This window comes from Etheostoma spectabile, chromosome 18 (assembly GCF_008692095.1).
Source record: "Etheostoma spectabile isolate EspeVRDwgs_2016 chromosome 18, UIUC_Espe_1.0, whole genome shotgun sequence".
Taxonomy (NCBI): Eukaryota; Metazoa; Chordata; class Actinopteri; order Perciformes; family Percidae; genus Etheostoma; species Etheostoma spectabile.
This window is the reverse complement of record NC_045750.1, coordinates 7,658,363-7,685,645: the sequence shown is the minus strand read 5'-3', so window position 1 is coordinate 7,685,645 and position 27,283 is coordinate 7,658,363. Positions and strand designations below refer to the sequence as shown.

The 27,283-nt window shown below is 34.9% G+C and overlaps 2 protein-coding genes across 2 annotated transcripts; both read left to right on the top strand.

Moving 5' to 3' along the window:
• Window positions 1-73: 73 nt before the first annotated feature.
• On the top strand, window positions 74-13,565 carry LOC116706685 (phospholipase B1, membrane-associated). Its single transcript, XM_032543631.1, has 23 exons — window positions 74-362; window positions 965-1,023; window positions 1,759-1,832; window positions 2,000-2,043; window positions 2,143-2,251; window positions 2,897-2,948; window positions 3,259-3,339; window positions 3,429-3,494; window positions 3,574-3,674; window positions 3,784-3,865; window positions 3,944-4,048; window positions 4,982-5,077; window positions 5,584-5,655; window positions 5,883-5,960; window positions 9,714-9,774; window positions 10,060-10,122; window positions 10,865-10,964; window positions 11,542-11,549; window positions 12,431-12,525; window positions 12,634-12,738; window positions 12,831-12,926; window positions 13,016-13,090; window positions 13,280-13,565. The coding sequence occupies exons 1-23, from the start codon at window positions 74-76 to the stop codon at window positions 13,520-13,522; spliced, it is 2,154 nt and encodes a 717-aa protein (XP_032399522.1). The 3' UTR covers window positions 13,523-13,565.
• Window positions 13,566-19,875: 6,310 nt separating this feature from the next.
• Window positions 19,876-27,184, top strand: LOC116706431 (serine/threonine-protein phosphatase PP1-beta catalytic subunit). Its single transcript, XM_032543272.1, has 8 exons — window positions 19,876-20,099; window positions 22,174-22,305; window positions 22,929-23,159; window positions 23,336-23,440; window positions 23,892-23,963; window positions 24,363-24,514; window positions 25,250-25,384; window positions 25,469-27,184. The coding sequence occupies exons 1-8, from the start codon at window positions 19,949-19,951 to the stop codon at window positions 25,733-25,735; spliced, it is 1,245 nt and encodes a 414-aa protein (XP_032399163.1). The 5' UTR covers window positions 19,876-19,948; the 3' UTR covers window positions 25,736-27,184.
• Window positions 27,185-27,283: the final 99 nt, after the last annotated feature.

The following is a 27,283-nucleotide window of genomic DNA, read 5'->3' as shown; positions in this document are numbered from 1 at the left end:
CGCAATTAGATGCACTTTAGTTAGTTAGACAGGTTTCAACCTGCTAAACTACAATTCTACACTACTTTCTCAAATGACTTCTTTTATCTCATTCCTCCTCCTCTCTCCGGCTATCTACCTCCCTCCACAAGGACCGACCCTTCTTAAGGACGGAGGGAAACTCTCCTTCACATCACTACGGCGACGCTTCTTCTCTCCTCCTCCCAGTGAGTCTAGTGTGGTAGCTGGAATGGAGCTCGTGGCCGCATTGTACGCCTCCTGTTTAGTTCTGACTGTGGATTTGCTCTGTGTGTCCGGTCATCTTACAGGCACAGAGATGCCCTGTAAGGACTTCAGCCCCTCACCCTCCACACCCACCTCAGGTACAGTACGATGGTTTGCACTTACATGTTAGGCATTTATCAGGTGCCGGGGTGACTCTTAGTTGACTGAAAAAAGGCAAATATTGTTTTTTTATGGGGACTTAACACATTGAAATCAGAGGGAATGTACTCATAATTTGTATTCATGTGTAATTTTTTATAGACAGGCTTTTCATGTTGCAAAACCAGCAGAAGTATTTAGTTACTTGAAATATGAAACAAATACAAAACGAAGGTCTTACATTGACATACAATTTATTTGATGTATACTATATAAATGTATATAAAACGCACTTTGTATTTCTTTCATTTGTCACTAAGCTGTATATTTATCACTTTTTAACCATTTTATCATTTTCAGTATTGTGCTCATCTCTGTTTAGGTTTTGCTTAAGTTTTGTTTAACCTTGCTTCTGATAATCTTCTTCTTCTTTTAAATAGTACTTTACTTTTGGATCTTACTATAAAGTATTTTTAGCTAGTTATATTGCCATATTCATATCATTACACACATTATATACAAACATTATTAGTTGTATATATACAGTCCTTTTGAAATTCCCATGCTGACTGCTCTAAGATGCCTTTTTTTATTTTCCCAGTCCATGAACTTAGGCCTGGAGATATCAACGTGGTGGCTGCTTTGGGAGACTCTTTGACAGTGAGTCATTTCGTAATTCTTTCAAGTGGATAGAAAGTTATGACAAAAGACATTATCTCGGAAGTAGGATCATGATCTTCAACTCAAACATACCCTAAATATGCAGTGTAGGACCAGTAAAGGGAGTTTTTCCTCGCCACTGTCACATTAAATCCTTACTCTTGGGGGAATTAATGGAATTGTTGGATCTTTGTAAATTATAGAGTGTGGTCTAGTCTTACTCTATCTGTAAAGTGTCTTGAGATAACTATTGTTATAATTTGATACTATAAATTGAATTGAATTGATAATTGAGTTGGATAAATATATAGTTGTATATATAGATAAACAAAGGGTCTGAAAAATGCAAGAGAACAGCTGATTACAAAGACACAACAGATGGATGTGTGATTTAATAGATATCTATGATTGCTAATAAACATTGAATGACCTGACATTTATTTCTGAAAAACAGAATCTTTGCATTCATTAATAATGATAATAGTCAGATTTACTGACTGTTTAACAGTTGGCTTAAGTGCGTGAACAATCCAAAGATCTCATTTATCAAATCACTGTATTGGAGAAATGAAAAAAATGGACACAGTACAATGGTGTAACAGTATGAAATCACACATTTTTTATATTTACATTAAAAGAAGAGACAAATACACTGGTGTACTGTAAAATATTGAGAATTTATTCTTATTTATTCTTATTTTATTGTGTTACTGAAACACTGTCCTGTTCTGTCAGTCAGGGAACGGTATCGCATCCGGCCCTGGCAACCTCCTGGACGTCTTGAATCAGTACAGAGGTTTATCCTGGAGGTAAGTCAGGACTTTCCAAATAAATAACACACTGTAACATTGCAACATAATGCTTATGGTATATGTCTTGCAGTGTTGGTATAAACATGGCTCCATGACCATCATTCCTTTAGTTGGAAAGTGATTTTAAGTCATTATTTTTCCGTTGTATTCTGTGTTTTTTGCAGTATTGGTGGAGATGAAAACCTCACAACTGTCACCACGCTGCCCAGTGAGTCTTCCTAATGACTTGTTTCTGTTTCAGATAACATGTTAAAGTTAGTCTTTGTTGCTTTTTGATTTTATATACTTATTTTCTTTGTTATAACAGACATCTTAAAACATTTCAACCACAACCTGATGGGCTACTCTGTTGGCAAGGGCATCCAGCAAACTCCTCAGGCATTCCTCAACCAGGCTGCAGCAGGAGCTAAGACCTAGTGAGTCCTATCAGAGGCAACTTTTTTTAATTTGATTTTAATCATATAATACCTGTTCATGTTTTAATCATTAAGCTGACTTGAGCTTAGAAACTTTAGAGACATGTATAAAAGCTATTAACCTAATCTATTGGACATATCATTTCTTGTTAATTGAGAAGTTTAAATTTTTAGATCGCATGAAAATTCCTTGCACTATTAAATGCAGCTTAGTGAAATGACTCAACTATTATGAAAAGACACACCTTACAATCCTTTGGAAGTTTATATTAGTTGAGTGCAAAAGTTCATATTTTAATACTTATTTTTAAATTTTACACACCTACATACTTTAGTTTGAACAAAAACAAGTCTTTTATATTTAATAAACAAGGGGAAGAGAGGAACTATATTAGACAGTATTAATCTTGCCTTAAGGTCTTCTTACTACTGTTTCTTTTTCTGGACCTTGAATCAAAATTATTATTATTATTATTATTATTATTATCATTATTATTATTATTATCATTATTATTAATAATTACTTATAGCTGAAAGGAAATAGAATTTGCATGAATATATTTATTAAAAATAAATGTGTTTTTACATAACTGAGAACAATCTTTGGCATTTCATCATGATATTTTATGTTGTGTGTGTTTTAAGTGACATACCAAAACAGGTGCGAGCCCTGGTGGCAAGGATGAAGAAAAACTCTGTAAGTTTTATAACTTTTTATTTATTGTGTTACCTATTTTTAAATTTAAATACTCCACTATAAATCTTCTTGCACTTGCATATGTTACATCTGCTTTGGACAATAACAATAGTGAAGACATTTTCGTTTTGGTAAATATTCCTTAATGATAAAAATTTGGCAAATCTAGGAGACATGCATGTAGAATTTGATTCTTACTTCCAACGAGGGAAATGTACTTACTCATAGACTAGGACAGAAGAATTTTCCTTTTTAACAGTGCCACTGTACCTACTACTCACGCTCACTCACATTCTTCTTTCTTATACAGAGAATCAATTTTGAATTAGATTGGAAGGTGATTACCCTTTTTATTGGTGGAAATGACATGTGTGTCCACTGCTTCAACTCTGTGAGTACTAATGTGAAGTAATCATATATTAATCATTTCTTGGAGGGGCCAAAAGACGCAACTTGAAAATCCTTTTTGTTTCTTTACAGCTCTTTTACTCTAAAGAGAATTATATTCGCAACATTCGAGACAGCCTGGATTATCTACACAAAGAGGTAAAAAAATGACAGACATGCAGCTACATTTTATTTACTTCCATAAATTGTGAGTATTATTTGAGATTGTCTTTGTCAGATACCTCGGGCTCTGGTGAACTTAGTAGAGCCTCTCCATATTGTACCACTGAGAGAAATGCACAGTGACACTTCACTGAAATGTCCAACTTGGCTGCTAAAGTGAGTATCCCTTTTTTCTATGCTTTTTCAAATTCTCACTGAGATATTAAAAAATCTAATACATAATCACAAACAGTGGTATAACACCTTGGTATCCCTTCTTTGCCAGAATACTGTGTCCTTGTGTTATTTTGCCAATGCCCAACTCTAAAGCTCTGCAAATGATGGAGGACATCAATAGAAACTATCAGGTATTAAAGACAAAAAAATGGTTGTGAAACAGCCCAGTTCATCATCAGGCATTGACACATTCCCTTTCTTTCTTTAAGCGTTCACTGCATGAGCTTGTGGAGTCAGGCCGGTACGACACTCGCTCAGACTTCACTGTGGTCATCCAGCCTTTTTTCAGAAGCGTCGTCGTCCCCAGACTGACGGTCAGTAACAAAGCTCTGTCTTTCACATGTGGACTGGCTGCACTGACTTTATGAGAGTTCGGTATATTACCTTTATCCAATGCTTAACCACAAGTTTAGCACCAGAATAATGAGAGTGACTTTAGCATACAACATATACATTAATTGTGAGCAGTTAAGTCTAATCCAATTTTGAAATTTGTTGATATTCTGTTTTTGCCATTACTCCAATCTAAAGTCAATGTACAAAACCCTTTGCTGTCTGGCTAGCTCACTTTCAAAGGAAATTTTTAGAAATACACTTATAGTATTTGCTTTCTTGCCGAGAGTTAAATGAGAGGATTGTTTCTAGCACTTAGATGTTAGTAGCTACATCCAGCCAGTTAGCTTAGCACAATGGCTGGAAACCTGGGGAAACAGCTAGCATGGCTCTGTCTGTACTGGTTACAGTTCTTTGTATGGATTAAATAAACACACTTTGACATGTTAATTAGTAAGTGTGCTGGTCGGCAGATTTTTTTGCTTTTGGACCGAGCCAGGCTAGCTATTTTCCCTGTTTTCTCCATTTATGTTAAGCTATCTAGCTGCTGGTGTTAGCGTGGTGTCTAACTCTTGTCAAGACAGCAAATTTATTACTTCTGTATTTCCCCAAATCTTGAACTATTCCTTCCACATTATCTAGTTAATAGAGTTTAATTTGAGACCTTAAATTCCAAAGACAAAAGAGAGATGGCTTTTTTTATGAAGAACTGGATTTTAGGACACAAGCTTAAAAAGTTGTGTAGTGATTGCCATAAAGTCCTTTTCTCTTTTTTTTCTAATAATTACTCAGTTAATAGTTCCTTTTTTGTAGCCTGCATCATATTACATTGGTCAAACTCCTAACTAGTGCAGTCCTACATTTTACAGTTCTGACTGATAAAGAAAAGTTTGTACATGTAACCTTTTTCACAGGATGGTCGTGTAGATCGCTCCTTTTTCAGCGCTGACTGCTTCCATCCCAGCCAGAAGGCCCAGACGATGTTAGCTCGCTCCCTCTGGAACAACATGGTAAGTATCTGACAGAAAGGAGAAAATGATTGCACAAAAAATTCAATGATAGTGATTACAAATTAGAAAAAGCTAGAAAAAGACACTATTGACAACATTTTGACATCTGTAGCGTGAAAAAGAACTGGGGTAATAACAAGAAAACTTGATGCACAAAAGTGTAGACTAATGTTCATATCATATTGGAGTAATAGATCAACCATTCAACCCCCATAAGAAGTACAGCACAGTAATTAATCTGGTAAACATATGAATTGAGTACACAAAAGTAACAGTAAAATACAGCTCCACAGTGAATTAACACTACAATTATTATTATTATTATTATTATTATAACTACATATGATGGTCCAACAAGTGCCTTACCTGTGTAAATAATAGTTAAATAAATATATACATATATATGTGATTATATATTTACATCATTTTTAAAGTCACAGTGTAGGCCTATTTTAATTAAACATGCTCAATGATACTCAGCCTCACTCTGACTCTGGTTTCCCCAGCTGGAACCTCTGGGCAATAAGACTACCATACTGGATTTTACTGTAGCCCTTGACTTGAAATGTCCAACTACGGTGAGAAAAAAAAAGAAATTGTTTTTAAAAAAAGAGTCAGTGCTTTAAATGCTGGTTAATATTTTTCTTTTTTGTAAATCTTATGATGGTTCAATCCTGTGAGAAACAAGACATAAATGAATTTCGAAAGCTTCTGTTATTATAAGTCTATAGTGTTTCAGCAATCTGTTTTTTTAGTTTTCTTTTTGAGGCCATCATGTAACATACGTTCTGTCCTTTGCTTACAGACTTCACCATTCATCCGTACCTATAACAACAGCAATTACATATATGGTGACCCCTCTCCAACACCTGGACCTATCACAGTAAGCCTTTAAACTCTGTCTGAGAGGCTGAGAAGTGACTTCTGGTACAAATAAAATAAAAAATGTTAAACCAAAGACCTGAATGAAGCTACAATTTCACAGAAAAAAAATATGTCACAGCACTAATCACACAGTTGGAATGAAAATAAAATAATAAAAGCAATTACTGTTAATGTACATCCATCTATTTTCTCAAATCATTTTACACATTGACCATACCTTCAGATGTTTTATTATGGGCTGAAATATGTGCCAACAGAAACTGAATTTTAATCATGAATTTTAATTGCTACACTTGAATAATTGCATTGAAAAACTAAATTTGAACCACATAATTTGAAATTGTATTGTTTAATTTTAATCATTGCATTGAAAAACTGAATCTGAATAGTACAGTTTGAAATTGAATTTATTCATTTGGAACTCATATCCAATAAAATATGACCATCAAGGAAAATTCAACTCTCTAAATATCTTCACATTCAGTTCTCCCAATTCAAATTCAGTTAAGAAAATTCAATTTCAAGTTAATGTGACAGACATCCGGATACTTTAAGGATGAAGGACGAGCAACCGAGTGCAGATCAATGTGTATCTTTCGCGCTCTCAAATCACCCACAATCCTATGTGCGCGGCTTTGCCGGCTTTTTTCCAAAAAGCAAACAATGGTCGAAGTAAGCGTAGCAAAGCAGAATTGGAGCGGCATCGCAGACAGCGCAAAAATCATTTAAATGTAAGTATCTTAAGTGTTTGCTGTACATTTGTTGTCACCGTTAGTGTGTTACATTAATGTAAAGCTAAACTTTGCTGGTACAATTTGCTATTAATAATAAGGTAAATCACAAGCTAACGCTATGCTAACTGAAACTATCATTTACCATTAGGATGTCAGCTGGTTTGCTGTATTTTGTGCCATTTGTGTTTGTAAAGTTTAATGTCCGGTGGCAGTTTCATCTCTTTTTATATGCCCTTACTGTATATGCGTAACGTTAGCAGAGATTTAGAAATTGGTGTGTTGGTGTGTCAGTTGTAGCTAAGGATTGTAAGTAAATCTGGACCTTGTTTACTTTACTAGCAACGTTAAATGAAAGCTAAAATGTATGAGTAGATTTGCATGTAAAAAGTGTAACGTAACGTTACATTATAGCATTCATAACGGTAAACATCTTTTCCTTGTGTTTGCTGTCTTTTAACAATGACTAAGGAACAAATGGAGGCGGTCACGGAGGATGGAAGCCACAGCAGCAAGTTGGCCCTGGTTGGTCAACACGGATGGGGCATTAGGGCAGTCTGCAGCAGTCTGATTGCCCCAGGCGCTGCACTAGCATCACCAGAAGGGAGAGATGAGGAGGAGAGGGAAAGCAAAAGACAAGAGAACAGAGAGACAGAGGCCACAGAGAGATGCTGAATAGATTATACACTATATTAGAGATTGGCATTAAAAAAAATGAATGCATCAAATGAACTGCTTTGTCGGCGTCTTTAAGTTTTTAGGTGTGCATATCATATAAACTGTTTTTCAATGTCTATTTTTTCTAACTGAATAATTGTATTCAGATGCTACCTGTTTTAATAACAACTCGTTAGGTATACGAGCTATAAAAAGACATTAACAATATGTGTATCTTCATTAAAACATTTATTGAAACATTACTATGTACACACAAGTATATTTAACATGAAGTGCCAATCAGACAGCTGCCGATGATGGTTTTTGCTTCCAGACTGCAGACAGAAGCAGAAAGCTTTTGGTTAGTCCTGTATCCGACCTGTCCTGCTAAGATTAGAATTGTATCACAAGTAAATTTAAGCATACTGTCCCATGAAGGAACTTTCCAACTTCCAATCCAAGTTTATTTTTTAAACACTTTAAAACAACCAAAGTTGACCAAACTGCTGTACAGAAAAATACAACATTATAACACGAGTAAAAATAATACCTGCGCAATAAAAGCAAATAAACTAAATAATTAAAAGCAGTAAATTAAGTCGACATCTTATTAGGTGTCAAAGGCCACAGAAAAGAGGTGGGTTTTAAGACGTGATTTAAAAACAGACAAAGAAGTTTAGTTTTGGGCACACTCAGGAGCAGCTGATCATGTGACCTGAGAAAGCATGTCGGTACGTAAGGGTGCATAAGCTAAGCGAGCTAGGGCAGGGCAAGACCATTCAAGGCTCTAAAAGCAAATAAAAGAATTTTAAAATGGATCCTAAATTCAACAGCCAGTGGAGTGAGGCCACCAAAAACCATCACTTCGGTCTTTTCATCATTAAAATTTAAAAAGTTCAGAGCCATCCAGGCCTTTATGTCTTCAAGACACGGAAGTAGCAATCTGACGGAGTATGCATCTTTCTTTTTAAGAGGCACATAAATCTGACTGGCATCTACGTAACAGTGGAATGAAATACCTACTTCCTTAGTATTAAACCATTTAAGTGCAAATAGAAAGAGAAAAGGAGAGGGCCAGGAACTGAGCCCTGTGGGACCTCACACGAGAGAGGAGCAGTGGAGGATACACAGTCACAAAGGCTAACACATAAAGTTTGATCAGTCAAGTACGATTTGAACCACACCAAGGAACTTTGTGTAACTTTGTAGTGGTGTAGTTTCTTCATCATAGTCTTAACTGACAACTGTTGACCATTTAACACGTACTTTTACTGTGTTAGTGGGTGTTTATCAATGGTATTGTTATTATGACTTTTCATATGTTGGTTGAAGCTTGTGTGTCTACAGTTCTATTTAACTTTTCTCACATGCATTTTACTGCATATCATGTGGTAGCTCATTAGCTGGTAGCGTTTAGCTGGTTGTAGTTGTTGATCAAATTTTGCACTGCTTTTGTTTAAAAGCTACAATGAGCAAACGGTACATGTATGCAGTAAATTACAAGCTAATGTAAACTGTTAGCTACTGTAAGCTTAATGTAATTAAGATTAATTAATGCAATTCTCCTTACCAGTAAGTGTTATGACTCCTACAAACATGAATACTCACAAGTTTTCAATTTATTGACAAGGGATAAATAAGATCATAAATCATAAATCATAGCCTATTAGTGTTGGTAATGTTACCTACCATCGCATGTTGCGGGCAAAGTTGCCAACAGATTCTCCTCCTGCAAACAGACTGACACTGATTCACCTTCTCCATCTCAACAAAAAAATTGAACAGCACAGTTCACAGTTCCACAACCATTTCATCCAGTGTTTGGAAATGCAACGTGCACAAATGACGTGCACTTGCTAGCCCGTTCCATTTAAGTGTTCTCCAAATGCAACAGAGGAGCCTAGCCTAGCCTCTGAAGGACCAGTCCTACCAAAGAAGGATCCTTGACTTTGAGAAACGTTGTCTATCTATTGATCTGCGCTCGATTGCTCTTCCCTCATCCTTCAAGTACCTGGATGTCTGTCACAGTAACTTGAAATTGAATTTTGTGAACTGAATTTGAATTTTGTGAACTGAATTTGAATTGTGAGAACTGAATGTGAAGATATATAGAGAGTTGAATTTTCCTTGATGATCATATTTTATTGGATTTCAGTTCCAAAACAATAAATTCAATTTCAAAGTATACTATTCAGATTCAGTTTTTCAATACAATTATTCAAATTAAGCAATGCAATTTCAAATTACGTGATTCAAATTCAGTTTTTCAATGCAATTATTCAAGTTTAGCAATTCAAATTCAAATATAAATGATTCAAATTCAGTTTCAGCACATATTTCATCCCATATTTTATTCACACCAGAACTGGGAATCTGATTTCTCCTGTGTGGACCTTGCTCCATCTGACACTGTGCCAACTTCAGGTGAGACAGACCGTATCAGTCAATATGAGATTTGATCTCCTCTTTTATCTATTGTTAATATCGGAAACAAATACAGCTATGCACACCACCAGAGATCAACTGCACCAATTGTCATCTGGATTGTTTCAATGTCTCATCAAGATAATTTAACAGATGCTCTATTCAAATATACAGGGGCTGCAGAAAATAGGAGCTGGTTACGTCCCTAATAATACATTGTATAGTGATGATGTTTGCGGTCTTGATTTCAGTAGGATGAAACTTTTTTATGTCTTTTATTTATAGTTCACAAGCTGAGACTAGCAGACATCAAGGTGGTGGCAGCACTAGGAGACTCAACAACGGATTGATTTCCAGTTTATAAGTACAAGGAAGGACACATGATGTACAAACAAATGTTAGAAACGCCCACATCTTCTACCTAACTTAATCAACAATAGACAATGACTACTTGCCAGGTAATAAATACCTTCTTTTTAAAAAGATTTGGAACACAATATGGTATATGTGTCTGTGTGTCTTGACGGGAAACAATTAGCAATAAGCACACATTGTGAACCTGTTGTTATTAGCTATTTAGTGTCATTGACCAACAATCTAATCAAATTGTTATGAGCCAGATAGCTTGCTCACCCATTTTGACCACACACACTGCTACATTAGAATTATTGTATTCATTCTTATGTGACATTTTTGTTAATGACGCGCTACTCCACAAATGGTAGCAGTTAGCCTTATAAATCAATATGTGGACACTGATTTGTTAATGCTTATATTTCACTAATACGCACCAACTCATGTCAAGGTGGCATTCATCAGGTTGAAACAAGCAGTTATTTATTATGAGTTTGTGCAGTTGAGAGGGTTTGGTCTAGGAACAGACTAGGAAGACTTGCACAAGTAGAAGTTCAAGTTCACTGTCTGCTTAGACATTCCTATGCGGGAGTGACTACATGCAGGCTTCACTTGCAGACAGTGGAAGAGCTGTAATGTGGCAGGAGAACTTTTACTAATTTACTAGTTGTTAGAATGACAGAAACCAACAGTACACTACTTCTCAGCTGGAACGTTTTTAATTTTTTCTACTCAGACATCTTGAAGAAGTTCAACCCCTTCATAAAGGGCTTCTCCATGGGCCAAGGTTCCAGCCAGAAGTTCTTCAACACGGCTGTACCTGGAGCTGAGACTTCGTATGTGCATATTCTTTTATTTCCTCCACCCCGGTAAAGCATTTGAGCAACCCATTGTTATCTCTCTAACACATATTAACTGTATTCGTTCTGTAACAGAGATATGGCATTACAAGTCCAAGCTCTCATTAAGGCCTTTAAAGAAAACAAGGTAAGACTTCTCCAAAGATAAGTAATTTCTGAGTTGGTTCTATTAGTGTCTGCCTCTTTCATGCTCTCGTTCTGTACACGTTACACAGGAGGTGAATTTTAAAAAGGACTGGAAAATTGTGACAATATTTGTTGGAGGAAATGATCTTTGTAATTACTGCACAGACCAAGTAAGTGTCCTTATTAAAATTAATATATTGTACTTAAATAACCACACACTTCTGTATGTTATGGAACTGCAGTAAAAAAACATACTTTACAAATCTGCAGAATAATCTGTCACCCAAGAACTACAGCCACAATCTGATGCTCAGTTTGGACATGTTATACAAAGAGGTGAGATATTATTTGCTTTAAGTAATTGTCATCTGTCCTTGTCAGTAAAAGTGTGTCATGTTTGCTTATTATTCACTCTCTGTATCTTTAGGTTCCAAGGTTGTTTGTCAATGTTGTGGCAGTCTTGCAGATAGATCCATTGAAATCAGTTAGGTTTGTTTTTCCCGTTTTTCTCTTTCTGTTTCATCATCAAACAGCAGACAGACCATTAGCAACTAGCTGGGGAAAAATTAAGCATCTAAAAAAAGCCAGATATGTACAAGAAGAATGAATATTAGATTTACATTTGTAGGGTGGACACAAACAAGATTCCACTTGAATGATATTTATCTGCCGGATGTGTGATGCTCTGCAATATCAATTTAAAAGAAAATATGTCATCGCTGAAAAAAGCTTGTTTCGGCTTCCCCCAAGTGGTAAAAAGAAATCAGGAAATGCAGGTTTAAGCCTTCAACAATTAAGATTGGTTGTTTCGGTGGTGTAATTTCTTTTTTCAAATCTAGCTAAGACACATGTAATTCATTAAGCATCTGAGAAAGAGCAAGATTTTCTCCAGCAGATGTAAGGATTAAAAGAGACAGATTTTCCAAATTACAAAAAGTGGATTTGATTATCAGCAACATTTTGATATGCTCACATCTCTCACTCTAACGTATCGTTATTTTGTCATTAACACTATGTCAACGTCTCATTATTTGACATTTCCTCTTGAAGCTACTACAAAAGCTTCAGTGAACATAAAGCAGGGGTTCATGGGAACACTTGAAATGTTGCAAAATCCTCTGGTTCAGTTGTTTTGATGCATTGACAATTACTTCTAATAGTCTTAACTAATGTTAACCTCTAGAACTATTTATTTTTACATGATCACTCAATGATTGAAATTCGGGATTCAAGGATTTTGTCATGGAAGTCTTTGCACTGATTTTTTGATTTAGAAGCATCTCCTTCCCTTACCTCGGCAAAAGGAGAATAAACAGAAATCTTATTTTTTTACAGGGCCAGCTGCCCCTGTGTTATCAATCCAGCTGTAAACTCCCTTGAAGAGATAAAACAAATCAATCGCAAGTATCAGGTAAAAGTTGAAAGCTAATTTAACCATATAAATATATATTTTTTTTAATTCTTTTTTTAAATTGGGTTCCTTTTGTCATTCCTCCAATTTCTTTATTTTTTCCCCCAGGCTGAGATCGAGCATCTTCTTTCTGGAAATCGCTATGAGGGAAAAGAAGACTTTGCTGTTGTCCTTCAACCCTTTTTACACAATTCCTTTATCCCTTATATTGGAGTAGGTTACAGAGACATACAAATATAGCCAAACAAGCACCATTACACAAATAATGTAACATACCCATGCTAAAAATCTACTCTTTTTACCAGGAGGGTGAGGTTGACTCAAGTTTCTTCTCTGTGGACTGTTTCCATATCAGTGAGCGAGCGCATGCTGAGATGGCCATTGCCTTGTGGAATAACATGGTGAGCATGGACCAAACTGTGACAAAATGACCAGGGCCTCCAAGTGCTTTTTGTGGTTTTACAGTATTTATCTTTCTTCTTCTTAACAGTTGGACCCAGTAGGCAGAAAGCAGAACTACAACAACTTCACATATGACCGCTCAAAGATCCACTGTCCCTCTGAGGTATGTGTGGAGATTTTTAGAGTCTGGAGGGAAATCCCACTGCTCACAACTATTGGTTTATTTCCTATCTTATTTATTTAATATTTAACTCTTTTGGTGTCCAGATTACATTACCCATTAACCCTTAATCTGGGAAGTTCATTTCTTCAAGTTCAAGTTCTTCACTGAGACATGTTATGTTTCCTATAGGCCAATCCCTTCATCTTCGCTAAGATCAACAGCCTACCAAGTCCACCAGTGAGCACCACCAGTCCTGCACCAACCATCCCTGTGCCAAAATGTCCCTCCTCCATGCCTGTATGGGTGCCAGTAATTGTGGGAATTGTTAGTTTACTGGCTGGCATTGTTTTTGCCTGGCTAATTCTCTCCAGCTGTCAGTGTCGGAAAAACAAAGTGGAGAAAGATGTAGAAATAAAAGGAACTAGTTTTTAATGCAGTTGTTGTTGTGATGCTGTATTTATTGTCAACAGTATATTTAAACCAATTTTACAAATTTAAGCGGTACTGGCAAACTGTTCATGTATAGAAAGTAATGTGATTATAACGTTAGTAACAAAATATCAAACAAGTATATAAAACATGTATAATTTTTTTTAACTGCACAGAGTTTGTTAAACCAGAATTTGTATTATTTTCTCTTTTCATTTTTATTTATTGATGAAATAAAATTGCAACAACATTTAAGCCATTGTTGATTGACCTTGTAAACAATAGTGTCCTACCCACCGATGTGACTTTGTTTTAGCCATGCTCTAGGTGGCTCTAGGGGTTTAGTCCAGACTGAAATATCTGAAATTTTGTCCAAACATGCGTAATTCCCACACTTATTAGGACATTTGTTTTGACTTTTGCCATTGACTTTTATGCCTTTTTTTTGACATATCAACATACGATACGTTGACTTTTTCAACATACTATGACTTTTTCTGACTTTTTCGACATACCATACTGTGACTTATTTGTAATTTATTTGATATGCTATCTTATGACTTTTTTCAACATACTATACTATAACTTTTTATGATTTTTTTCGACATACTAGACTATAACGCTGTTCATGACTGTTTTTCGACATACTATACTGACTTTCTTTTCGACATACATTACTATACTATGACTTTTTTAGACATACAATACTTTGACTTTTCATGGTTTTTACAACATGCTATACTCTTTTTTAGTTGACTTTTTCAACATACTATACTATGACTTTTCTCAACATACTATTCAACTTATTTGTGACATTTCTTGACATACAATAACTTTTGGACAAATTATCCTATGACTTTTTTCAACATACTATACTATGACTTTTTGTTTTTTGACATAATATATACTATTACATTTTTATTATTTTTTCAAAATACTATGTCTTTTTATGACATATGCTATGACTCATTAATCAATCAATCAATCAATCAATCAATCAATGAATTTTATTCATCACATATACAAACAAAGTAAAATGTTCCCATTACAGTGGTGCTCAAAAGTTTACATACACATGCATTACCTCATTTTTTAATTTAGGTATTAAAATAAATTTCCAAAACATGATTTTTTTATTCCTCTTTTTAGTCAACTTAAGCATGTGTATGTAAACTTTTGAGCACCACTGTATCCCATCAACTTCCACTTGTGCATGATTCATTATAAATCAAAATGTGGGCATCAGATTTGCACACAGAAAAATTCTCCCAGTTGAAGGGCACTGGCACTCCAGGGTCCAGCCAAGTCACTATGAAAGGAGTCCACAGCACGCAAAATCCTGTTGGAAACTGAAGGAAGCCACCAAGCTCACTGTCCGAAGCCTCCGAAGATTTTTGGATCCAGATGCAACACGCCATCCCCGCCTAACATCATCTACATAAAGCACAACTAATATTTGTAAAATAAACAATTCAACATACATTTTGCAGAGCTGATGGAGCGGTGATTGATGTGCTGAAGATTTGCTGTTTGTTGGTTGGTGTAGCCTTTACACTTTCCAGGTTACATGGTAGAGACGTCAACAGTTTGGCGACATCTGGAAGGTGCTTCTTGATGCATTTTCCTCAAATGTTTTACATGTTACATTTTATGTATACTTTAGTCAAATGAGCTATCGATAGTATTATTTCATTATGTTGGCTATTCTGTAAACTCGCCATTTTTTTCTGTCCGTCCTTTTTCCTCAATTTTTCTTCCTGAGGTTTCTTCCATGTTTTCCCATTAAAAATTATTTTTGAGTTTTTCCTTAACTGTAAGAGTTCTGAAATAGTCATAGTATAGTATGTCAACAAAGTTTAAAAAAAAAAGTCGCAGTATAGTATGTTGAAAAAAAGTCAAAAAGAGTCAGTGTAGTATGTTAGTCATAAAAAGTCATGATGAAAAAAAAGTCCCAAAAAATCATGAATAGTCCTAGTATAGTATGCCCAAAAGCTATAGTATACTAGTTTGAAATAAAAAAGTTTTTAAAAAAACATAGTCATAATATAGTATGTCAAAGGAAGTTATAATATAGTATATTGAAAAAGTCACATTAAAAAGGTCATAGTATAGTTTGTCGAAAAAAGTCTGAAAAATATAGTATAGAATGTTGAAAATTGTCATGTTGTAGTATGTCAAAAAAAGTCAGATAGTATAAAGAAAAAGGTCATAGTATGTTGATAAAAAGTAAACAAATCATAGTATGGTATGTTGAAAAAAGTCAAAGTCATAGAATAGTATGTTTAGAATATATCAAAAAGTCATAGCATAGTATGTCAAAAAAGTCATAGTATAGCATTTCAAAAATATTTTAAAAATCATAGTATAGTATGTCTAAAAAGGAATAGTTTAGTATTTAAAAAAAAGGTCATAGAATAGTATTTTGAAAAAAGTCATAAATAACTCATAGTTTAAAAGATACCAATAAAGTCATAATAAAAAAGTCAGTATAGTATGTTAAAATATATCAAAATGTCATAGTATGGTATGTCAAAAAGTCATAGTATGTCAAAAAAGCCATACAAAATTCATAGTATAGTGAGTCGGAAAAAAGTTGAAAAAAGTCACAAATAAGTTATAGTATAGTATGTCGAAAAAAAGCCATAAAATGTCACAGTATATTTTGCTGAAAAAGTCATAAAAATCCATAGTATAGTATGTTGAAAAAAGTCACATAGTATAGTGTGTCGGAAAAAGTAAAAATAATTCAGTAGAGTATGTTAAAAAATATCAAAAAGTCATAATATATTATGTAGAAAAAGGTCGTAGTGTAGTATGTCCAAAAAATTGCCCATAAAAAGTCATAGTATAGTATGTTGAAAAAAGTCATAGTATAGTATGTTGAAAAAAATAAAACATAAAACATGCATGCTATAGTATGTCAGAAAAAGTAAAAAACGTCAATATAGTATGTTAAAAAATATCAAAAAGTCATAGTATAGTATGTCAAAAAAGTCCCATAAAAAAGTCAAAGTATATCATGTCAAAAAACATAAAACTTTCATAGTATAGTATGTCTAAAAAAAGTCATAGCTTAGTATGTCAAAAAGGTCATAGAAAAGTTGGTTGAAAAAAGTAAAAACAGTAATAAGTAAGTCATAGTATAGTATGTTGAAAAAAGTCATAGTATAGTTTCTCGAAAAAGAATCATAAAAAGTCACAGTATAGTTTGGTGAAAAAGTACAAGATAGGGACCGTATTATAGTATGTCAAAAGTCATAATAACTTATAGTATAGTATGTCGGGTTAAAGTCCCAAAAAATGCATAACATACTATGTTGAAAAAAGTCATAGTATGTCAAAAAAGTGATGGTATAGTTTGTTTCAAAAGTCAGAAAAAGTAAAAAAGTAATACTATGGTATGTCGAAAAAGTCACAGTATGGTGTGTCAAAAAAAGTTGCAAATGAGTCATAGTATAGTATGTTGAAAAAAAGTCATGAACGTCATAATAAAGCATGTCGAAAGAGCCATATAAAAAAGTCAAAATATTCATCCTATTGTTATTGGAAAAAAAGTCAAAGAATTCATAGTATACAGTATTATGTTGAAAAAAGTCATAGTATAGTATGTTGAAAAATAGTCAAAAAAGATCATTGTGTAGTATGTCAAAAAAGTCACAAATAATTCACAGTATAGTATGTCGACAAAAAGCCATAAAAAAGTCATAGTATATTAGTATGTCAAAAAAGTTAAAAAGAATTCATAGCATAGTATGTTGAAAATCACAAACAAATCCTAGTATAGTATGTTGAAAAAAGTCATACAATTTCATAGTATAGTATGTCAACAAAATGTCAGAATTAAGTCACAATATAGAATGTCAAAGAAAGGTCATAGTATAGTACGTTGAAAAATATCAAAAAGTCAAAGTATAGTATGTCAAAAAAAGTCAAAAAGTCATAGTATAGTATGTTGAAAAAAGTCATGGTATAGTATCTTGAAAAAAAGTCCAAGTTTAATATGTCAAAGTCTTCTAAACAAAATAGTACAGGTCATAACATAGTATGTCAAAAATAAAGTCAGTATAGTATGTCAAAAAAGGCACAAATAAGTCACAGTATAGTATGTAAAAAAAATCCTAAAAAAGTCACATATAGTATGTCGAAAAAGAAGTTGAAAAAAGTCATAGGATAGTTTGTCAAAAAGCCATACAAATAGCATAGCATAGTATTTTGAAAGAAAATCACAAATAAGTCACAGTATGTTGAAAAAGGTCATAGTATAGTACGTTGAAAAGTCACAAAAAAGTCACAATATAGTATGTCAAAAAGGTCATAGTATAGTACGTCGAAAAAAGCAATAAAAAGTCATAGTAGAGTATGTTAAAAAATGTCATAACAAATTCATAGTATAGTATGTCGAAAAACATAATATAGTATGTTGAAAAAAAGTCAAATATAGTCAAAGTATGTCAAAAAAGTCACAAATAAGTCACAATATAGTGTGTCAAAAAAAATCTTGAAAAGACAAAGTATTGCATATCCAAATAAGTCATAAAAATTTCATCACATAGTTTGTTAAAAAGAAAGTCAGTATAGTATGTAGGAAAAAAGTCATAGTAAAAGAGGTCTTACTTAGTATGTCCCAAAAATTCCCAAATAAGTCACAGTAGAGTACTCTATGTCAAAAAAACAATAAAAAAAGTCATAGTATAGTAGTATGTTGAAAAAAGTCATAAAAAAGTCACAATACAGTATGTCGTAAAAACTTGAAAAAAGTCATAGTATATTATGTCAAAACATTCATATTTTAGTATGTTGGAAAAAGTAAAAAAGTCAAAGTAGTATGTTAAAAAATATCACAAAGTTCAACAACTTTGTGATATTTTTTAACATGTTGAATATACAGTATATGTCAAAAAAAGTCCCATAAAAGTCTTAGTATAGCACGTTGAAAAATATAAAAATAACCATAGTATAATATGTCTAAAAAGTCATAGTACTGTATGTTGAAAAAAGCCATACAAAATTCATAATGTAGTATATTGAAATAAATGCCAAAAAAAACCTCATAGCAGAGTATGTCAGGATTAAAGTCACAAAAAAAGCATAATACAGGATATCGAAAAAAGTCATAGTATAGTATGACAAGAAAGTCATAGTTTGTTGAAAAAAATCATAAAAAGTCATAGTATAATGTAGTGTGTTGAAAAAGTCATAGTATAGTATTTGGAAAAAAGTAAATGTTGAATATACAGTATATGGTTGAAAAGAAAGTCAGTATAGTATGTTGGAAAAAACTCATTAAAAAAAGTCAGTCTGGCATGTCAAAAAGTCTTAGTGTACTATGTCGGAAAACAAGTCATAGTATAGCAGGGGTCTTCAACGTTTTCTAGGCCAAGGACCCCCAAACTGATGGCGAGATGGAGCGGGGACCCCCTAATTATATATATTGTATAAAATTGTGTTATATCAAACTGGTCCTATAGTGCCATGTGTGCATTGATGACTGAAAGAAATCTTCTGCCTCCATTTATCTGTTTTCTACAGTGTGTTGAATTCATGTTAATGTGTATTTAAAGACATTTCAATTAGTGGGGGGGAATATAAAAAAAAGTCTAATCAACCAAAACTTTCGCGACCCCCATGCAGTACCTCCGTGGACCCCCTAGGGGTCGCGGACCCCCTGTTGAAGACCCCTGTAGTATAGTTTAATATGTCAAAAAAAAAATGTTTTAGTATAGTATAGCAAGTCAAAAAAAGGAAGACAGCAAGTCACTGACCTGACTTTGGTATCACTTGTTGGACAACCACATATAGCATCTAGGTAGTATTTGGGATTCATTATGTAACTGTTAAATAACATTGTCTTACTGTCACTAAAATTTACAGCTTTGTACTGTTAATGCTAAATAGTATAAACTGTTTTTTAAATTACTTTCCCGGCATTCAGCAGTTAACTAAAGTTGAAAATACATTACATAGCTGCTTTTTCTTTTAAAGTTACATAATATCAGTTACACAACATATAACTAAAGGCACGTTTGTGACATCAATCAATTTTAGGTTAGGTTTAGTTCTGATGTCAAATGATCAGAAATGACAATTACATTTTGACATTATTCATTTTTTAAATCCTAAAAGGTCAAAGTTAATTTTTTTGTAACAATGCACTAGTTTTCTATCAAAAAACTTATTTTTTTTATTGTTTTGACGACTTAAGAAAAAGTATTTTACAACGTTGACAAGTTTTCGATTGTTGTGCTCAACCCCCATACTAATTACAGGTATAATTGGAACCTGACTATAATTCAATATTCCAACACAACTTTGAGTCTGTTATTAGCCACTGCGTGTTTTAGTAAAAGTTTATATTTTCATTTTTCTTACATTACTGTATTTCATCATTATTTAATTACTGTGTTTTGTTGGTACATATTAAACTTAATTATGGAACGGTCGATCACTGCTGGTAACAAACCGAGCCTACAAGTCAGTATTCAGGGACACATTACCCAGAGAGCCTGCCACTGTGAGAGTATCAGAAACATGGCGGAAAGCGAGTTGAACGTTGACAGCCTCATCTCTCGACTACTGGAAGGTAGGGTAACGTTGCGATAATTTGTCAAGAATTTACTAAATGTACGCTCTTGTTTTTAACCGGTAACTTCACGATACGTTAAAAAAAACATTTTACCATTTTGTGTTCTTAGCTATCAGTAGTGTTCACCACCAATCCGTAAGCTAACGTTAGCCGTTGCGTTAAAAGCTCTCTACTCCAGAAGGAATATGGACGTTAGCACTTGTTATTGTGATTTCACAGGCCCCTGTGACTGTAGCTACCTAATCGGTAATGTTGGATTGTTAGTTAATGTTAGTCGTGGCACTGTGCGTTAAAAGGGATAGTGGCGTAAAAATTAGCCAGATAGAGAGCTAGCTAGCTATGTTAACTGGTGATATAGCTAACTTAACGGTGACGTTATAATAGCTCAACTAGCTGTGTGGCAGTCCGGGCAGGTTAGCTAGAGTTTTTCATTAAAGACATAATGCAATGGAAGGAGAAAGAACCGTGAAATTCTGTGGTTGCTTAGTAACATTAACTGTTGTCGTTGGCAAGGCAGGTAGCTAGAAACTCTGCTACCAACCAGACACGCCCCCTTACATAGGAAACACTAAAGCCTGCATAACCTATTTAGGCTAACTTTACATATCTGGCGGATTTCTCGGACTAAGATTCCGTTTTGGCCAGTTAAAAAGGGTTTAAAGTTTAGAGTGTTTAACTCAAATGGCACGTATGTCATGTTTGGACCAGGAATATAGGATAAACTGGAGATTTGCTGATTTTACACAATTCTGATAATAACAAACGTAAAATAATTTCTGAAAACACCACCACATATTTGTTTTTATTATAACAAATTCCAGTTGTACTGCAAATATAATCATTTCAAAACTGCAAAACAACTTTAATTTAAAATAGAATTTAAGGATTTTAAATCACATTTGTAATGGACTATTTTCATCAGTATTTAATATTCATATTAGTGAAAGCATTTCATATTTATCTCTCAATCGTGTATATATACACAACACACACACACACACACACCACCACACACACACACACACACACACACACACACACACACACCACACACACACCCAAAGTTTGAACATACCTTCTCATTAAATGCGTTTCTGTTATTTTCATGACTATTTACATTGTAGATTATCACTGAAGGCATCAAAACTATGAATGAACACTTGTGGAATTATGTACTTAACAAAAAAAGTGTGAAATAACTGAAAACATGTCTTATATTTTAGTTTCTTCAAAGTAGCCTCCCTTTGCTTTTTTGATAGCGCTGCAAACCCTTGGTGTTCTCTTAATGAGCTTCATGAAGTAGTTACCTGAAATGGTTTTCACTTCACAGGTGTGCCTTGTCAGGGTTAATTAGTGGAATTTCTTGCCTTAATAATGGAGTTGGGACCATCAGTTGTGTTTTGCAGAAGTCAGGTTGATACACAGCCAACAGCCCTATTGGACAATTGTTAGAATCATGAAAATAAAGAAAACACATTGAATGAGAAGGTGGTTCCAAACGTTTGGCCTCAAACTTTTGGCCTCAAACGTTTGGCCTGTACTATCTATCTATCTATCTATCTATCTATCTATAACTAGATACTTTAGCCACCAAAATGCAGTAATAGCAGATAAGACATTGCTAAACAAGCATGTTGGTTTTTCATTTTACATGAAGCTGCCCTCTAGACTTTTGCCCTGCTTGGACAACACCGCCCTAACTCAGTAACTTACAGCTGAGCCAACAAGCTGTTCATTCCTGTACTTGGCCCTTTATAACAACCTGTGTTGGCTGGAGTAAATTGCATGGGTGGCCAGTAGCAAAGCAAATGCAATGGTCAGCCCTCTTTGATGGCACACTGTGCATGCAAATGTAAACAAAAGGTTAGCTTACCCCACTGCTAAAAGTTAAAAACACATGATTAAAACATGCTATCACTCACAAAGTAATTGGTAGGTATTTTATTACAAGGTCTAATAGACCGTAAAAACTAAATCTAGTTGACCATTTTATATATATGTTAACAGTCTAATACTTACTCACTGTTTAAGAATTGGCTCATGCTAACCTCCTTGTTCTTTTGACTTGCAGTGCGAGGATGTCGTCCAGGGAAGGTCGTACAGATGACGGAGGCCGAGGTGCGGGGGCTCTGCATCAAGTCCAGAGAGATTTTCCTCAGTCAGCCGATCCTGCTAGAACTGGAGGCTCCACTCAAAATCTGTGGTGAGAACAGCCGTCCGTGCGTCCGTGCGTGTGAGATTACATACATTCTAGGATAGGAGAAAAAAATGCTCTGGGTTGTCAGCATTTCTTTAAACCAATCAAAATTGTCTTGGGTGCCGCTAAGCTTTGGACACAGCAACCGTGGCTCTGCAAAATGTTCTTGGGAAGAAACACCACCAAACAAAATGCAGTAAAATGAAGTTAACTGTTCACACAATACAGTAACGTGAGCTATTTAAATTGCCTGGATACATGGTTAAACGTAATTTGCTCTTACCAGTGTATCGCTGTGTACTTCGTCCATAGCAATTCCCGTCAATTGGTCCCAAAGCGTCTTGGTTAAATAGTAAATGCCGTAAAAATATTCTTTGTAAATCTTTACAATCATTCCCGATAGATCCGAGCAGGCCTGCTTTGTTGCACAATCCAAACTTTCTTCAAAACTTGCCATTGCCAGCGTGTAGCTAGCTTCTAGTTTGTCGTGGGTTTCTTGTAGTGAACAGAGTTTGAGAGTGGAAGGTGAGGGACATGTGCAACAGATGAAGTTATACTGGAAATGCACTTCTGTTGATAGCGATATAGCGATAACACCATTGTAAAATGAGATGCACATATCCTTCCAGGTGATATCCATGGACAGTACACAGATTTGCTGAGGCTGTTTGAGTACGGAGGTTTCCCTCCAGAGGCCAACTATCTGTTCCTGGGAGATTACGTGGACAGAGGGAAGCAGTCGCTCGAGACCATCTGCCTTCTGCTCGCCTACAAGATCAAATACCCAGAAAACTTCTTCTTACTCAGGGGGAACCACGAGTGTGCCTCCATCAATCGTATCTACGGCTTCTATGATGAGTGTAAGTTGGAAAACACACCTGTTTGTTGTGTGCTAGCTACATGTGTATACTGTTGACCGTAGTGATTGTCAGATGGCCTACTGAAAAAAACAGTAATATTTAGTCAAAGGCCTCATTTACAATTGCTAAATGTCTTTGTTCTTTGTCTGACACATTTATTTATTTTTTCTCCTCAGGCAAGCGCAGGTTCAACATAAAGCTCTGGAAGACCTTTACAGACTGTTTTAATTGTCTGCCCATTGCTGCGATTATTGATGAAAAGATTTTCTGCTGCCATGGAGGTTTGTGACGCATCTGTTATGTAGTAGCACCTTTTAAAAATATGTATAATACACATGTCTCTTGTAATTTAAAAAAAGATAATTATTTATCTATCAGTATTTAATAAGGGAGATGATATTTTATGTAATACCAATATTGAATTGTATAGTATTTTAGGGAATAAGTAGAGTAATCTTTTAGGTTTTATGATCTTTCTATATTACTAAATATAATAAAATGTATATAAATCTATAAGACGTAACAAGTGTTAATTGTGATGTAAAGTTATTCATTATATTATGCTGCTATTAAGAATTTACTGTTTAATCCCATTTTTGTCACATCAGTAAATTAACTTTAAGTCAACAAATTGCCATTTATTTAGAATGAATGAAAGTTTCCCCTTGTACTGATTTACATAGGATGTCTGTAGTGTGCATTACTTATAGAGCAATCATCTGTTCTCCTCAGGGCTCTCACCTGATCTACAGTCCATGGAACAAATTCGACGCATTATGAGGCCCACTGATGTTCCAGATACAGGTCGGTTGTGTTTGTGTTACTAAATTAAAAAGAGACAAAATCTTAATCAGCTGATTGCATCTTTTACAAGTTGTAGATGTTTCAATATATGTCTGTTAATTTAGGCAAAAAAAGTTGTTCCTTTATCTAGACCTAAACTGACACAGCTGGTAGTTCAGAGAAATCATTTTTTTGTCTGTTGTCCTTGCTCCTACTGCAATACTGTAGTGTCAGGGATTCCAAAAACCTACAGTATAAAATAATGAAAATTACATCTTTGAGAAACAAATTTGAGCAGTGCTGCTTAGAAAGAAATCCCAACACTATTCCTTACCACGTTACTTTGGTGTATTAATATTATAAGTGGTCTTAATAAACTTTCATCAGGGAATGATGGCTTGACTTAACTGTATGTGTCAGGCTTGCTGTGTGACCTGCTGTGGTCAGACCCAGACAAAGACGTCCAGGGCTGGGGGGAGAACGATCGGGGAGTTTCCTTCACCTTTGGGGCCGATGTGGTCAGCAAGTTTCTCAACCGACACGACCTGGACCTCATCTGCAGAGCACATCAGGTAACACTTGTACCGTGGATAGTTAAACTTGACTTTATTAGGGCATATAAAGTGGAACAACTTAATTTTACAAATTAAAATGTCAAATTCATCCAGCAGATACAGAAACACACAAGATAAAATGTTGTTAATCCGTTCTATTTAAAGCATTTATAGGTTTAGTTTTCTGTTAAAATACACAATGTAAAAATGAATGATTAACTATGATAAATAAAAACTAATCCAGTAAATTAAATACTTGGCAAATCAAGGTACTTCATCACCAATATTGGTATGAAGCAAGCAGACTGGCTGTTGGATTGCACGTAGTGTAAGTTTAACCACAATAGTGCAGACTTAGTCTCCTGTAGCTTCAGTGTCACATCAGTACTACTGGGTATACTGTGCTTTGTACTGAGTTCATTCTTGCTGGGACTTTAGGTAAATAAAAATAAACCAGACATTTAAATAATATCCTGCTAAGGGCTGCAACTGATTTATTTTTAACTCTTTAAATTATTTGCTGATTATTTTCTTGATCTAGTCATTGTTTGATCTTTAAATAGTGGAGCCCATGTTTACTTTTAAATTGATTATTCTGTCTGATCAAATGTCCTAAACTCTCAAATATACAGTTTCCTTCCACAGAAAGCTAACTAATGAGAAAAAAGCAGGATTTTTTTTGCGTAAAACATGATGGTGATGAATCATTTTCTGTAGATTGATTGATTCCGATCCAATCCTGCTACCTTACAGGTTGTTGAAGACGGCTATGAGTTCTTTGCCAAGCGACAGCTGGTGACGCTGTTCTCTGCCCCCAACTACTGCGGGGAGTTTGACAACGCAGGCGGCATGATGAGTGTGGACGAGTCCCTTATGTGCTCCTTCCAGGTAGAGAGCTCTGTTTGATGTACAGTAACATAAATCCTGATTTCATTCAATGTATTTATCACTGCCATCATTTCTTTCTTCCAGATCCTAAAGCCGTCAGAAAAAAAAGCTAAATACCAGTACGGAGGGGTGACTTCAGGGCGCCCTGTCACCCCGCCTCGCACCACTCAGCACCGAAAAAGAGGTGAGCAGCTGGCCCTGACTCTCCTGTTCCTCCCCCGGCTGGCGTCTGGCTCACCTCCCTGCAGGCTGCCTCAAACACTCCAGCTTCTCTCAGTCAGCTTGTTCATGTGTAAACAAAAACTCCGCGAGTTTTTTTTTTTTTTTTCTGTTCTGTGGGTATTTTTATGAACATCTGAGTGGTATTTTTTCAATTTCTTTTTTGATGCCATGGTATTAACTCAGCCCTCACTTCTTCTACTCACTCCATTCAGCAATATTTAAACCAAACTCTTGTGGAATAGCAGAAAAGATGCTTCTCTCCCTTCACATAAACAATTTCAATAGTAACGTTGTGAATGCATGCACGCTTGTCAGATTGAGATGGGTTATTTGCCCTAACTGATGTAAAATCCATAGATTCTCATCTCACCTTAATTTGTCTAATGTTCATGTAATTAACTGAATTACTGCCATACATTGGCTGAAGTAGTATACGGCTTAAAGGAATCGCATGACATTTTGGGAAATATGCTTATTTGCTTTCTTGCAAAGAGTTAAATGAGAAGGTCGACACGGTCTATCATATAGTAAACTACCACCAGCAACTGGCTAACTTAGCTTAGCACAAAGAATGGAAACGGGGGAAACCGTTAGCCTTGCTCCGTTAAACAACCCAAGATATAACATGGTAACGAGTGAATAGATCTTCCCATCGAACTCTCGGCAAGTAAGTGACTGAGCGTACATCCCAAAATGTCAAACTGTTCCTTTAAGAACTGCGAGTTAGACATTGCTAACCTACCCTATGACTTAAGAATGTTTTTTCTCCCCAAAGAGCTGTCAATAAAATCTTAAGATTTTGAGACATAAGTGCAGGAAATAATACTAAAATCTTGCCATATCCTTTTAAAAAGGACACAGTCAATCTATGCTGTACCTTTACTAGGACATTCGTGTACAGTGGATGCTCTTCTTTAGATTAGCATTCCAAGCTCAAACTTTTTAATCCCTCACATCACTAAAGTACCATTTGTATTGGGGAAAAAAGCATTTCCATTGTTGATATAAACAAATGGGAAAACAGAGTGAACTGTTTCATTTTCAATTCTGATGTGAATTCTTGTATGTGAAAAATGTGGAAAACCAACCACCAGTGAGCACTTTGAGTATGTCCTTTAGTCTGGTGAGTATAGTAGGTGTGTAGAAAAATAGAGATGCCAGTGCAAGAGAAGGTAAATGAAAGAAATATGAAGATCCCAGAAACCGATGTACAGTATGGAATTAATAGTTTCCAGTATATTCATCTTCACAGTTGTAGATGTGGACTTCTCACACACTAAACATTGTTGCACTTCCCGTCATCGCATGACATTGTAAAGAGGTCCAAGTCATCAAGGCAAGACGATGGCATTTTGTTTGTTGTTGGCTAGTTAAATTATAGTGTTTCCACTAAGCAGTTATTGAATGAAGTGAATCATTTCCAACTCCTTAATAAACATTTGACCAATGTATTATTTATTTAAATCTTGCCTTTTGCCTTGTAAATCTATTGGTCTTCAAGTTGGAAACAATATGTAAGATGTTTTGAGATTTGTTTGTTTGAAAAGGGTGAAATAAATGGAAGTGCTCTTAAGCGTGCTCTGTTTGTGGTTAATTACTGTAGGGGATAAGTAATGCTGAATGACACAAAAACATGTTAGTTCACTATGTTCAATGTGACTTTGATATGATCATGTT